Consider the following 16462-nt stretch of genomic DNA (forward strand, 5'->3'; position numbering starts at 1 on the left):
GCGTTTTTAATTTTCTGTTTTATTTTTATACATCAGGATGACAAAAATGAATAGACGCATCTTAAACAAAGGGAAGTTCTATATATTTCTATATATATATATATATATATATATATATACATGCACACATTATTCATTATTCAATCAAATGAATAAAAATATATATTTAAACAACAAGGTTTGTCTATTTATTTAAATGTCATTTTAGTGTAGTATAGAAATGTTCAAATCGAGAATATGAAGGCTCACTTGCAAAAGAGGATATGCGCAAGCAATGTTTCTAGTGATATGGCTGTGATTACTCGCGTCTTTGCTTTAGTGAGGAATCCAAATGCATGATGTTATACCTTCTTGTCGAGTCGTAAAGGCGCCATTGTAAAATTACGCGGGAGAGAGACCTAATTACGAACGTTTTCATTTCTATGCTTACCTGACTCGTGAAGGAGAGCGTCTATATCCGACGAGGAATAAATATCAGCGTTATGCTCATTACCTTTACTAAAAGGCGAACAGCATCGTCGTCATCATCGTCGTCGTCGTCGTCGTCGTCGTAGTCGTCGTCGTCGTCGTCGTCGTCATTGTCATCGTCATCGTTATTGTTATCGTCATTGTCGTCGTCGTTTTCATTATCATCGCCATTGTCGTTGTCTTCGTCGTCATCATCATCATCATCACCATTATCGTTATTATAATCATTATTATAACCATCGTCCTCATTATTGTCGTCATTTCTACTGTTGTACTGTTGTAACTGTAATTATAACAGTCACTGTCATAGTAATCACCGTCGTAGTAGTCGTCGCATTCATTGTTCTCATCGTCGTCATCGCCGCCTTCGTTGTATTCGTTGCTTTTATCATCGTTTTTATCGTCATCGTCGTCATCTGCATCGTCATCTTCGTTGTATCATCATCGTCGTTGACGTCTTCATTTTCATTCTCTTCGTCGTCGTCTCGTCGTCGCTGTGTCGTTGAACGTTCTCTATTTCTAAATTTAAATAAAATTTCTTGTATATCATATACATTATCCTTGTCAAGCCGTGGTGGCAAAGATTTTACGATATAATTCGTAGTACTGTGATTACGGCTGTGCATTCGTATTGTATCTCATCGATATGAAATTTAACGCTTTTGTGTAAGGAACGTTCAGCTCTCGGCGGTTGGTATTAAAGCGGAGTGTTTTTAAATAGCAAATTATTTGATTTGTCAAGTTTGTTAATTATAAGAATTGAATGTTATAGTAAAAGTAATAGATTTTTTCTCATAATTATGACAAGTATTCCCCATTTCCAGGATTAGTTTTGCTTTATTTTTAAGTTGAATATTTATTGGCATTAAACACAATCGAAATGTAATATCTAAATTTTTTTATATATGGTAAAGTGCAGAAAAACGAAGTGGAAAGTGTGACATAATTCTTCGATTTTTTATTATTCACTAATTTTACCAGCTAATTATGAATTATACTATATCAGAAATATTTATTTAATATTCTATAAAAAATATTATTGAATTCAATTTTAATCAACGAACTCGACGTTTGTATTTATAAGGTGACGAGTTCACACAGTGAAATATGTTTTTTGTTATATATACATATATATATATATATATATACACATAGTGAAAGTCGAATGTAAGTTAGTTAACAATTTATAAGTAATTATATCAAATGTTATCGTATATCTGATAATACATTATGACTTTTACTGAACCATTGTAAACCAATCGTGTTTACTAAACGAACCTATATATATATATATATATATATATATATATAAATGTCATGATTTATATAATTTATACTCATCTTTCCAGAATTATCGTACAATATTTTAACAGGTTCCGGACAGGCCGTTTGATATTTTTACTTTAAAATAAAACAATTATGATATATTCTCTTATAAATATTATATACGATGGATATATTATTTAACAAGTATAATAATATGACAATGGAGATTACCGGTGAGACATATGTGGCATAAATAACAATTAAAATTGGTTCGAAACATGTTAATAGCGTATTTTGAGGCTCATTTAGAATAAAAAATTCTAATATGAAAATATCGAGGCCACGATACAGAGGAACAGAGAGAGAGAGAGAGAGAGAGAGAGAGAGAGAGAGAGTGTGTGTGTGTGTGTGTGTGTGTGTGTGTGTGTGTGTGTGTGTGATTCCTTTGGAGTGAATAAGTTTTAATTGAAATAAATTTAATTGAAAAAAATTTTGATTGAAATAAATAAAAATTTATAGAAATAGTCCAAACAAACCAATTTTGTATATAACAAATTTAACAAATAGAATCGTTTGGCTTTCTATTTGTGTTGATAGTTCAAATAATTTATTGTCTCATCCAGATAATTTATTGTTTGGTTCAAGAAGGATAATTGCTTCAAAGAAGAAAATTGTTTCATTTAATTTTGGCTGGAACTGCTGTTTGGTCAAATAGGATTTTGCACTTTTTCTATATGATGTTCTGATAACGCTGATTGTTTTATGTATTTTAACGTTACTGCAGATTATTATTCTTTCATGCTGACCATTCTACCAGATTTACCTCTGTTTCATTCAATTTTCTCATTTTACTACAAAAATTTGATATATAAAAATATTGTATTTTTTAAATCTTGGCAACTGTTTATCAGCATTTGCTCTTATTGGCTTCTTCCAATTAAAGAATTGTACATCCTAAGAATTTTACTTATATATTTATATATATTTTTATATATATTTTCTTATATTTTTTGATAATTCTATTTAACTAATTTTAAGAATCTTGAGATTTCTTTTGTCGCATCACTGACGGTCGTTGTGTATGTGTTCTCCCCTCTCTCGTCCTTGTTCTCGTAATTTTCCATCCAAAAACTCGATTATTCTGTTGTGGTTACGCGTTATTAATCATGGTCTTAGTTGTTTGACTTCAATGATTGAACAGTAATCAATTATTTCAATCGGCTCTAACGATATACTAGTTGTATTATGCTTATATATATATATATTTTTTTTTTGAATACTATAAAAATACATTATATATATATATATATAATTATTATATATAATTATATATATATATATAATGTATTTTTATACTATTCAAAAACCTTTTTACCAGTAATCGTAGAAAATAATGCAACAGTAGATATGCATCGAATATTAACAGAATTGCATTAGCGAATCAGTGACGCTTTGATTGTTTTCATATTTTTAACCAAAGATTATATTGGTTAGTTTGAACAATAAAATATATTGAAAAGCAAAATGTATTAAACAATCGTTTTTTTTTTTTTCCATTTAAATAATATATTGAATTATTTAGACAAAATTTAAAATATGATCAAGTAATATATTATTTGATTGAAAATCAAATTTTATTTCCCTTAAATAATAGTGTCTTCCATCAAACAACATGATTTAACGCAGTAAAACAAAATTTGATATAAAATTATATATTGTTTGATATATAAGGTGGTTTGAGTCAAACAAATCCAAGTCAAATAAGAATACTGGATTCACAGAAACTATTCACTTTGCATTATTGAATTATTGAGTTGCGAATGATTGAAATGTGCCAATGATATCGTATAGATTTCGCGCATTAAAACGCTTGATTGTGTGTAAATACCGTGTATTGGTTCATTCATCTGTTATCGATCTTTGCCAATCAGCAGATTTCTTATTGATATTCACAATTTAGCTGATTTTGTCTTTTGATTTTTTAAGGCTCCTGGATATCCTCACATTGGCTGTCCTTCTTTTATGACATCAGAAGCGAGGAAAGTGTTACCTTGTTCGTATATTCTTTTATTTCCATATACTCCGTCACAGAAATTGGCTTGATTTTCCTCGCTTCTGATGTCATAAAAGAAGGACGGTCAAAGTGAGTATCCACGAGCCTTAAGATACTATCTACAACAATTATCTAGAATTGACAAGTTTTGTTAACAGTAATTTTTACTTGTCACGAAATCAACGAAATCAACTGGACTATAAACATTGAAATCTGCTGAGAATAGATCGCGGTACACAGTGTTTACGCATAATTACAAATCTATGCGATACGCGAATATTGCGCGGTAATATTGTGCTATAATAAATATAAATTCTTCCTCTATTAAGAGCGATTGTAGTTGTTTGCCCGCGAGACGTGTACCAAAGACGACTTTAGTCGCTTGATTAATAACAACCTCACAGTGTTAAAGTTATTTTATTTATGCCGATGCAGTAGTATATTAGATGATATAAATATTTTTTACGCGTGTAACCTTGTTCATACTATCACTAGATTCTGCTCAGGCACTCGTACGGTCGCTTTTTGGTCGAATTCTGTGTTAATCAATTATATAATTCAGAAATTGTGTCCTCGATATTTTTTCATTATAATTTTCGACTTTAATTCAGCTGCAAAATATATGTTAAAATATTGTACAATGATTTTGGGACATCTTGTGCGCGCGCACGCTGACACTCGTACATTTGTTTTATAATTTTAAACCTTTATGATTGTTGTCCCATGCACATGTACGTGCGCACACACACATTGTGAAGAATCGCGTTATAAAAGTTGATACGATTAGTGTGCAACATAAACAGATGTTGATAACGTTTCTTCTGATGCTTCATTTTGAATTAAAAATATTGCGATTCTTTCTAAGATTGTTACACATATGTAACTGAATCGACTCGATGAGATTGATTTTAGTAATTTAGACAATAGAGAGCTCTTTCAAAACAGACTTCACTGTTTGCTACGTAGGTAGTATTAACTTTCAATTTATGAAACATACTCAATGTAAGTGACATTTAATGCGCGGCAGATCTTGTTAGTAGTTACGTAGCTGCTGCAAACTTTATAAGGTCCAGAGATTCAATGCATATATATCTTCGTCTTTAGTAAGAATCGAAACATTTTTAAACTTATTCAGTAGTGTCGAAAGCATACTGCAATAGATATTGTGCAATAGATACTTGCTCTTGCAAGTTAAAGATGTATCGGGTGATGCTCTCGGTGGTATTATTAACGGTGAAAGGAACATGTAATTAATGTACAATCAAGTGCATTAATGCTACGTTACATTCTCAAGGAAAGTTTGTAACATATAATGTCGACATTTCTTATTTTACTTGAAGTATGAAGGAACAGATGAATCATACGCATTAATATACTTGTTTGTGCATATTTATGTGGCGGTTAATTTAGCTATACATTTACAGAATGTTATATTTGAAATTCTGAAAACGCGTATCTTGAGATTTTAAATGCAGAATGTGCCATGAAAATAATGATCCCTGCTCTAAGAAAAAATTTAATTTCACCATATGTTTTTCAGAAAATAATATAACATTTTTGCAGATTAATTTGTTGTAACATGCGCGATCATTAGTCAACTCAGAAATCGTAAGAATACCATAGTGAGGGAAGTTTAAAAAAAAAAATTAATTTTTACGAAAGTAATAAATATATTTAGTCGTGCAACGAATATGTCTAAGGCTTCTGGGTTCCTCTAGAGCTATAATTTATCATGAAAACAAAATATCACCACAAATCTTCTCTCGTAGAACCTGTAGGAATGTCGCGTATATTTTGAAAAATAATTATTTTCACACCGACATTTTTGCATTTTGAATCACATTAAATTTTCTCAATCTTCACAAATAATTAATATTTTTCTTTACCTTATTTTGATAATTATATATATTAAGGCTCATGATTATTCTCTATGATTGTCCTTATTTAATGACGTCAGAAGTGAGAAAAGATTTCTCGCGTTATACTTTTGAATAAAAAAAATATACCCACAAAATGACATTTGTAATCAATTCAGCACATTATAAAATCGTTTGAATACTTTTACCCGAATAAGTAATAAATAATCATAAAATTAACATTGACAAAATTATGAGAAAAAAAGTTATAGAAGGAAGGTCAAATTAATTTTGCGACTGTTTATTGATTGTTCGAATAAAAGGAAAATTTTACAAGTGTGCTGAATTGATCACAAATGTCATCTTGTAGATATATCTTTCTATTTGAAAGTATAATGCAGGAAATTTCGTTTTCTCGCTTCTGATATCATTAAATAAAAACAGTAATCACAGCGAGTAATCAGGAGCCTTAAGAGACCCTCGCTGAAGATTTTCACATATTGTGTCAACGTTATTTCGAATAATCTCTAGAAGATTTTACCGTACATTTTTACAAGAGAATTATTCACAAAAGACATTTAATGAAAAAGAACCACCTTTTTTATAACATACAGCCTGTCTGATAAGAGCGTGATAAAACAAACTTTTGTTTGAAAATCGTTACATCGAAATCTTTTGAACGAGCAGGTAGCAGAAAGCTCCTCTTCCCTTACGACACATTTTACAGAGAATCCCAGCCACTATGTGCGATTTTCGCCAAAGAACGACGTATTTAATGACGAGTACCGGAGCGTAGACTAGACCGAGGCGAATCGATATAAGCTTTGAGATAGTTAGTTTTTTTTGTTTCAAATGAGTGCAAACGGAAACGCACGGAGGATACTGTCACGATAAAACGTTTGAAACAAAAAAAACTGTATCAAAGCTTACATCGATCCGATTTTCCATGTGATCAAATTCGTCTCGGTCTGCCTTATGGATTGAATGCCATGAAGATGGTAAAAATTTACTAGAGAGAATTAATACTATTTGCTGAAAAAAGTGGTTTCAAAATAAAGGTCAAGATTTGGATCCTTCAAGAGGACAACGACCCAAAATATTGAAGTCGTCTTTGTTTTCAATGGAAAGAAGAAAATAACATCGAAAAATGAGGTCTGGCCGTCACAGTCATCATATGCAAGTTCTATTGAAAAAGTCTGAATATTAATGAAGATAAATTTGCATGAAAGAAAGTGTACACGATGAAACAGATTCGTTCAATACGGCGATTTTTATCTTGAGAGTATGCCATAAAATTAATGAAAAGTGTGGAGAAATGGAAGATATTAAATAATAATTGACAATAGCGGTAATTGGAAGACTTATTAATACAAAAAGCATAGTACTGATTGTGTAGTATATAAGTAATTTAAAAAATTGTTTATAATAAATAGTTTAAAAGATATGTCAGTTATTACACACTTATTAGACAGTCTGTATTGTATACTGAGAAAATGCTTGGATTCGAAAACCTGAATTTCATCAATGTGAACTTTACAAGTACATTATTCCTGTGTTTAAACACATATCATCTTCAAGATTATACTTGTATTTTTATCTGTAAATATTTATCTCTATACTTACTTTTCTATATTTAAATAAAGCGTTGTTCACGCAAAACGAGCTCTGTAGTTCCTTTCAGGTTCACGTTGATCCTTTTCCTGAAGGAAGAAGTGGAATGTTAAAAAACAGATCCATGCGGCATCAAGCCATAAGCTAAATCGAGCAGAACTCGGTAATTATATCAAGTATATAAAATTTTTCACACGAATTTCAAGACCCACTCCACAGTGGCTAATGTTTTCCATACAAAACAAACTGTATAATTTTTAGACTTGCGTGAAAAAAAAATTAAACCCATGATAACATAAAATTACCGGGTTTTTTTTCTTTCTCCCCTTTTTTTTTGCAAAACCGGTGAGGAATGAGTTTCGTTTTATTTAAATATAGAAATAAGTATGGAGAGAAAAATATTTAAGGGTAAAAATATAGAGTTATTTTTTAATATGACATATTTTTAAACGTAGAAATAACGTAGATTTAATACTTGATGAAAATTAGATTACTGAATACAAAATACACGTTTGTGTGGACATGCTTTTTTGTTAATAACATTTTTATAGATATTGAGTGCTGATTACAATTTTTTGAAGGTTCTTCAAAATTATTATTTTGACAATATATATGAAAATTAAGCGAAAATTTATCGGCGAAGTGTCCCTCAATATGTACATTTACTACTCCCATTTCTTCCCTACAAAAATAAATTACATGTAAATCTTCGCTTTTAATGTCAGAAGCTAATAGTGACTGTAATAATAGAGCAGAGGTCTTAAATTACTGTTAAAGAATTGTAAATAGTTAAATCGACTTTTTTACAGCACGTCAACTTATTACTAGCTGCGTGTATCGCGACTAGCCGAGTGTCAACGGACACTTTCCGTTTGTCGAATAAACCTGTGATGTGCTATAAAAAAAATACCACCGACTGCGTGGGCAATACTAATTATAGCTAATAATTAGTCAATGATATATCGAGATATCTCTCGAGATTTTTCTGGAATAGAATTTCGCCTCGGAAGTGTACTATTCTCGCCAACGATTCTTATTGTTAGATACTTTCGTTTCTTTGGAACACTCAATGGCCGATCTAGTCTATGCTAAAAAGCGTCGAAAAGAAGATCTCGAAAGATTTTTTGTAGGTATTTTACATGTATTGTTCTAGACCTTGACAATCGTCTATGCATCTTGGATTTATTGCGCCTTGTCAATGCGAGCGATAGGAAAAAAGTGGGAAGCGTATTTCATTTTTTGTCCTGTTCTGTAATTTAAGCGAGATTCTCCTTGGTGATAATCAAATTCTTCCTAAGTATTAAGATTTCACGATTTTTCTCCGCCGTTTCCTGATTGTTATGTAATTTAATTAAAAATTCTTATTGTAATAGCGCATCACATTGTTAACGTTGCAAATCATGTATTTGGATAGTAGTTGTAAAAATAGTTGGAAAATTCCACTTTGTAAAAGTTAGCATCGTTAATCTAATTGTTATTATTCTTATTGCTTATTGTATTAATTCTACAACAGAACGTCGTACTTGATTGTGCTTCATTTTCTTCTGTCTGGGTCGTGTTTATGAAAGGAGTGAATTTTACAACTAATTGGTGTTTGCCCTTAACGCGAATACACTTTATATACACACGATAATTGTGTAAGCATACAATAAATGCGGAATAATAAAGCGACATGTTATAACACTTTTACTAGAGATTCTATAATTCTCAAAGATAATTAAGAACGTTTTCGCAGATCTTAATTAAAATACAATATCGATAAGATTGTTAATTAAAGGATCAACGAAGAAAAATATAGAAAGACTCGAAGCTTGCGAATAATGCCATTGGTTAAGGGTTAAAGTCTCAATCACATGGCGCGATCGAGTGACCCGATCCACCTTGCTCAACGTAAGATATCTATTAGATGCTTTGTAAGGACGAAACTCACGACAACAGATGTCGGAATTTTTAGGAATTCATTATTGCAAATACTCCAATATTTGATCCACTTCGGTTGTTGACCGATCAATAACCGGAGAACTGTGAATCGATATTTTTCAATATTTTTTGCGTCTTCGTCTCTAAGTACTGAAAAAGTATATCAGTTATGTTAAGTTATGAAAAAGTATATCAGTGGTACCTCCATATAAAACCTCTCTTTGGGGGAGTAAGACAGAGTATATATCGAGATTCTCTTTACAATAGGGAAGTTGTCAAATCTCTCCGCATGTTCAAACGACACATGTGTAAGCGTTCGTACGATTAGCTATACATATGACTGAGCTGTGTGCGTCGCTCGACTCTTTATTGAGCAATAATATGAAAGGGACTCTGAATATGATGTTAGTGACTATACATGGAGGGGAAACGAGAGACTTATATGGAGGTTCTATATGTTTGTGCGTTAATATGGTAATTTTTGTGTGTTTTTGATAATAACTCGGATAATAATAATACTATAAATATATATTGATTTAGTGTAATATCAGGTGAAATTTCATCAAGATAAAATTAGCATTGTAAAGAAGCAAGTTTATTCGGTGTTTTAAATATTTGTGAAGTTCGATTCGTTTAAAATGAGATTTTTATTATATTAAAAATTTAGAAATACACATGTAACCTTAATAATCTCCGGAGATTGATTGATTAACGACTCATTGCATAATACGTTGCACAGAGCACGGTCCGCCGTTAGATGATAAGAAGATGGTTTAATCGTTAATGAAATTTAATCAGTAAAGCAGACAAATTAATACATAAGGCGAAGTATGTCTTTCCATATGCAGTTTATGTTATGAGAATCCTTTTTTCGTCGCGAACTATTGATACAAGTTAAACGACGGGATATATTTTAGCTTGAATATTTTTTACCTCAGATATAGAAATATTTGTGCGTTAAATGCCTACAATTAAGAACAATTTATTTATAAAACGTTTCGCGTTAAAAGGAATGAAGCAGACTATACGTGCTGCAGAGCTTTCCTTAGCTTTGTACACATGTAATCTTCATTTTCTATTACATGTATTTAAGGCGATTTGGAAAATCATCGAAAAATAAGCTCTCTTGGATTTGTAAATTTGGTATTAATAGAAATTATGCATTGTGTCAGAGTGGTTTTGTGATATATTAGAAATTTGTAGTTTTTGAATTAGACATTCTCGCGATCGGATTTCCGAAATGCGATATGAGTTCGACCTGGCGCCGTTATCGAAAATACGAATAATGTAAATAGGTTTAACTTTAAAATATTAAGTAGCAAATTGTAAGGTGTAACACGGATTGAAGAATGTACGAAATGATTAATCCCGAAGTCCAGTAGTGCTAACGATGGCTGTGATAAGGATAAGAAAATATTAGGAAGAACGAAAAAAAAAAAGAAATATGTACCGACGAGAAAGCAAACTAACGAAGTTTATCTTCTCATTTTTGCCCATTTTTAAAATTGACTTAAATTCTTTTCGATCATTACACACGTACATTAACTATGTACAAGTATAATTATTTTAGAGAACACAGCGAACTATAGTATAATATAGAGCTCGACAAGCGATGCACTTTCCAGCCATTTTCGGGAGGCTTCGCTTCGCATTGTTCCCCTTATCTCACCCCTCTCGAATTTCAGGAGTGTGCTCACCGCATATCGTGTTACGATAGTAATTCTACGTCTGTAGAAGGGAGAAAATCCCAAAAACCTGTGAATCTTCTATTAAAGATGCTATGTTAAATTTTTATAACGTTTCTCATTAAAGTTTTATTTTGATTGTGAATATATTCAATAGTTTTCAATAGTTTCCCACGTCACCTAGTGAGGTACTATTGTTAATGCATTTTTTTAAAATAGTATCCCCGCTAAGCTTAGTCCACTCTAATAACGTTGAAAAAACTAACGGACAGAAGAAGAATGTTCTATATATGTTATATACTTCTGTTTATTCTGTCCAGAGTCAGTTCTTTTTTTTTTTTTAAGTTATTAATATATTATTGGCAGACTAGGCTTACTGAGGATATCACAAAAGAAGAAAAAAAAACTCATTAGGATCTTATGGGTGGTGACGTGGAAAACTGTTAAAAAGAAATATTCATGATTAAAATAAAAATTTAATAAGAAATGTAGCGTCTTAAAAAAAAAGATCTACAGGTCTTTGTTCCTCCTACCATAGCATGATACGCGGTAACCACGCTCGTGAGACTCGAGCGGCTCGTTGATTGCGCACGGAGCGACGAGGCGACGCACAGCCTCCTGAAAATCAGCATCCCCAAAGTGCATCGCTCGCCGAGATCTGATGTAATAAAAGGGCAGTTTTTTCATAGCATTTTGCCTATTAGTCTATATACGATATTAATTATGGTTAATTAACAAATGCACGGGGTGTTCTGAATTATTACAATTTCCCTTGTTCAATCAAATTATGCGATCTAGGTATGCGAAGCAATAGTCGCGAAAAATGAAGCTCTGTAAAGTTGTTTAATTTAATAACTTTGATAAGAAATATTTTTTTCTTTTAACAACCGGCTTTTAGCTTCAGCGATAATCACGTGTTGAAATTAAAATATATTAATTTCGTGTACTTGTATTAATACTGAATCTTGCAAGTTGTTTGTTGTGTAACGTGAGGGGATGTGATAACTCAGGTCACCCATATGTATGACTTTTTCAAAAAGAGAAATTTGTCTTGTTTGGCTTCGCTTAAGATTTCCTGCGACATTCTTGATATAATATCACCGTCATGTTTTTCTTGCGTTCCTTCGAAAAGAAATTGCTAGAGCTCCTAAATATTGGGATAAATGATGCCCGGATATCTGAGATTGGATCCGATTCGAAGCTTCAAATCCGCATTATTCGACTTATCCGCGGACCTTTCGAGATATACGTTGACGCGTGTTGGATTCGGATCTTGGTGGAGTCGGTCGTAACAACCTATTTCTCTCGAACATTGATAACGAATAAATCGATATCTTTGATCTGTTATGTCACGACCCTAACTTGAGACGATTGCCGGGTGCTTTATATCGATTTATTCGTTATCAAATGTCAGAGAAAGATCTAGGTTGTTACGGCCGACTTGGCCGCGAACTGAAATCCGACTGAGCGTCAACTGTTTATGTTCGCTTTCCTAAGAAAGGTGTGAAACCTCAAGATCGAATATATCGAAACGTTGAAGCCTCTTTTCCGCGATGTTGATTGTCTCGATCCTCGACATAAGTCGTTATTTACTTCAACTCGCGGTTGTTATCGCGGATATTGTGCATTTCGACAGAAATGTCTTTTCTCGTTATCGCATTTTAATCCGGTGTCTATTTGGTTATACAAACCAGGATTTTTCCATGTAATGAGCTAAATAGCGCGCCTGTGTTAGTCTGGTATTTCAAAAGATTCGTGGGTAAACCGAATTTGAAGCGTTATCTATCTACCCGAATAATTGGATACCCGGATAGTGTTAGATGCGAACAAACATTGAAGCCCTGTTACCCCACACACGCGCATACACACACCTAACGAGAATGAGTTGTCATTATACGAATACAATGTTACGTTGACGGCACACACATATGTGCGCATGCACACACACACACACACACACACACGATGTATGCGTATGTAGTTCATAGAGAGAAACACGCATAATTACGGCACACTTAAAAATCGATGTGACCTGATTGTACGAATATTCATATTCAAACATGTTGAGTATTAAATGTGAATTATTGTATCGTCCGCCATTTTTGTGCTGATGATTCTTGATGACGTCGAACGTCATATATATACGATTGATAGATCGTATATTTGATTTGCGTCACGCGACACAAAACTGAAATTCTGATACATTGTTCCATTTTTTAAATAAAAATAAACCAATTTCCCTGTGTGATATTATGCATATTTTACAAGTTATTGAAAATATACCGTCCGTCTGTTATATTTCACAAATATTCTTTCATTATCACAGCTTTAATAAGATTTTTTATATTCTTGACAATCAAATAAGCTGCAGTACGACGAAGTTTTCTTCGCCAAAGAGAAAATCATCAGAACAAAAAGTATGTTTCGTAAGGTCGGCGGGAAAAGAAACTTATCGCTTATAGTTCTTGATCTTCCAGAATTTTTCTTAATCGGCATCTTACACATTTCCTATTCACTCATGAGGTTTGTTGCGTGACCGTTCATTAAATTTAATTAAAATGCTAGAAACTGATATACCACGTCTAAATTATTCGTATAACCCTTTGTCTACTCCGATACACTTCTCCTTTGCCCGTGCAACTCTCCCGGAGTTTTCACGTTGAAGCACAAATGCCAACGGAAAACATAAACGTAAACAAATTTACTTCAGTTTTGATACGCGAATTTAACTGTAGAATTATGAGTGTAACCTCCAAACATTTAATTCCAACAACTCAGAAGTAATAAAACAGCGAATATACACAGTCCGACAATGAAATGATTGATGACTGCGCTGAGAGGTTACACCATTCTTCCAAAGAGTCCAAAATGATAGATAACTTTACGAACTTTTTCCAAGGAAAATATTCAACATGGGAAAATATTTTTATAAATTATATTCTTGTTTGTAAGAAAATATATTCTGCTTTTCAAAAACAAATGGCAGCGCTGGAACTGGTCGAAAGTATCCGCGGTATAATCGATTTCGCACAAGTAATAAACTTGAGAACAAAAAGTAAAAAAAGTTTTGAAACATGTGATCAATTTAATAGGGAAGCACGTAGGGACTTTGCACAATAAATTATATAATTTTTTTATGATAAATTTAGTAATGACATTTCTTGCTGAGAGAAATTTTCTTTCAAATGCTTATTTTCATATTTATTAATATTTTTAGAAATCCTTACATGTTTCTCCAATAAATTCATCACAGATTTCAAAATATTTTTGTTTTTTGTTCTCAAGTTTATGGCTTCTGCGAAATCGATTACACCATGTACGTTAGCTGCAATACTTTCAGCTCCAGCGCCACTATTTTATTTATTGCTTTTGAAACGCAAAATATATTTTCTTGTAGGTATAATATTTGTAAAAATATTTTATGAATATCTTCCTATATTGAATACTTTCCTTGAGAAAAATTTGCAAAGTCATTTTTGGGTTCTTAGTGTGATGATATATAATCCCTTCAGTAGAATGAAGAACTCAGTGCGCGATCAGTGATTATTATCTGTGATTGAAAAATATTGTTGAACCTGTTATAAATCTAGAAGAATATTTTAATGATATGTTCACTTTAACAATTACCTTTTCTGAACTGATTTTTTTTTTTTATAAAATGCGCTATTAATACCATCTGTCAACAAATATCATTACTTTATCATTTAATTTGTCAATTATCCCAATTTCATTTGCCTGCGACACATATATAATTTATATTGATACTATAAATATTTATTAATTTTTGTACACACTTCTATTAAATTCTATTTAAAAATTGGTAAGAGCTCATCTGTAACATTTGATGTGCCAAATATATGGGAATGAATGTTCATCTCGTGCATAAATATTTCGCTGGTTCGTATAGTTCAGATAACTGGAAAGATACAGAAAACGATAAAAAAAGGCGTCTCATCTCGATTCACAACGAAGAACTTATCGAACTTAACTCGTCGAAAAAGTATGAGAACGGAAAATCGATTATGAATTTTTCCTTTGGCGTGAGATTAAGAACTTACACTTTTGTGCATGTATGTATATATCAGCAGAGATTGAAAGAGGTATAATAAATCTGACTATGCAATCTTTTGCGATACACCTTGGGTAATGTTAATGCCGACAGTACTGTTACTTTCAAGCTCCATAACTCCAAAAGTACTTAATGAAAATATATTTCATTATACCGTTTTGGGAAATTCGAGGTAAGCTACATGAATATATATAATGAAAATAGAAGTTCTCATTAAAAAATTTCAAGGTGATCTTTACATGACAATGTTATTCAATGTTATACTAATATCGCTGTGTACGATGCGTCATTTAAAACCGTACAATTTTTGTATGGAACACTTTTTTCGGAAATGTGTTCGAAATCAGCCAATAATAATAACTGATAATAATGTTCTCACCATTAAAGAAAAATTCACGATGGATAATACTACTCTTGCTGTCGTAAGAAAATGAACATAATCGATTTTGGAGTTTTTGGAATTTCTTAGCTTTTGGTGAGTTCAGCTGTTTCCATTCCATGCCGTAGTTTTCGAAATATAAAGGAGTTTCCACATTTTTGGTGTATCCTGTATACAGAGTGTTCCAGACCACACAGCAGCGACAAACTTCGTGATAATGTAAAACGGATTGAGGTGAGCAAAAAAGTCCTGTAGCATTTTGCAAACAATACGCAACATTTTGAATTATTAATTATTGAAAATAGCCATGCCGAAGAGGCTTATTTAATTAATAATTAAAACTATTTACATGTTATTTGCAAAATTAAGAAAGACTTTTGTTCACAGAGTGCTCCGATATATATGACAGCTGCTGTATCTAGCGGCGGGGAGGGGGTCAGGTTCGAGGTTCAAGATTCAATATACCGATGTCGCTAGGCGCAGCAGCTGTCATATATTTGTAAATATTTGAAGGTTCCGAACGAAAAAGTCCTTGACAAATAAATTTTTGAGTTATTAATTAAAGAAGTCTCTACATGGTCATTTTACGTGTTATTTATAAAATGGCAGAGGACTTTTTCTTCCACTTCAATTCGTTCTTCACGAAGTTTATCCGGTTAATCTGAAACACCCTTGTATATATGTGTGTTGCAGAGATGAAGTTAAAAAAGGATGTAGCGCGATAACGCCGCTCACGTTATAAACGATTAAGAATTGGGGAGGAAATTATTGATATTCAATCAATTTCGAATATGGGATAATAAAAAGTGTGACATTCGTATTCGTTATTTAATCATCAGACTGTGTATTTCGTTAGAATTGATGAAAAATTGACCGCGAGAAATGAAGGAGTGTTGCACCGAAAGCACTCTCCTAGCAGTAAAACATCTGCTTTACGTCTGAGGATTGTACAATTTTCCAGGAGGGAGCGGACTCGGGGTTGGCGGGGGACGAGCTCGGGGCATCGGGGGGCCACCAGGGATGGGCATGGGGATCGGCGGCAGTGGTGGTGGTGGTGGTGGCGGCGGCGGAGGCGGCGGCGGCGGCGGTGGCGGCGGTCCGGGGATGCTGGGTCGTGCGGGCGGATTCGGCCCGCGCGGTGCTGGCGGGCCTCAC

General features: G+C 32.8%; 1 protein-coding gene across 2 annotated transcripts in view; it reads left to right on the plus strand.

Annotated features, from left to right (window-relative positions):
- The window catches only part of LOC106744213 (sex-lethal homolog), a 37228-nt gene that overhangs the window by 9986 nt on the left and 10780 nt on the right, over positions 1 to 16462 (plus strand). The window contains exon 6 of one of the 2 annotated variants that reach the window (XM_014618770.1): positions 444 to 542. The exons of the other annotated variant lie outside the window; for it this stretch is intronic. Coding sequence (XP_014474256.1) covers positions 444 to 502 — 59 coding nt within the window. The 3' untranslated portion in view covers positions 503 to 542. Of the gene's footprint in view, positions 1 to 443; positions 543 to 16462 lie in introns of those variants that run through there. 2 annotated transcript variants of the gene reach the window in all.

Source organism: Dinoponera quadriceps, unplaced genomic scaffold, assembly GCF_001313825.1.
Source record: "Dinoponera quadriceps isolate SergipeBrazil2010 unplaced genomic scaffold, ASM131382v1 scaffold707, whole genome shotgun sequence".
Lineage (NCBI taxonomy): Eukaryota > Metazoa > Arthropoda > Insecta > Hymenoptera > Formicidae > Dinoponera > Dinoponera quadriceps.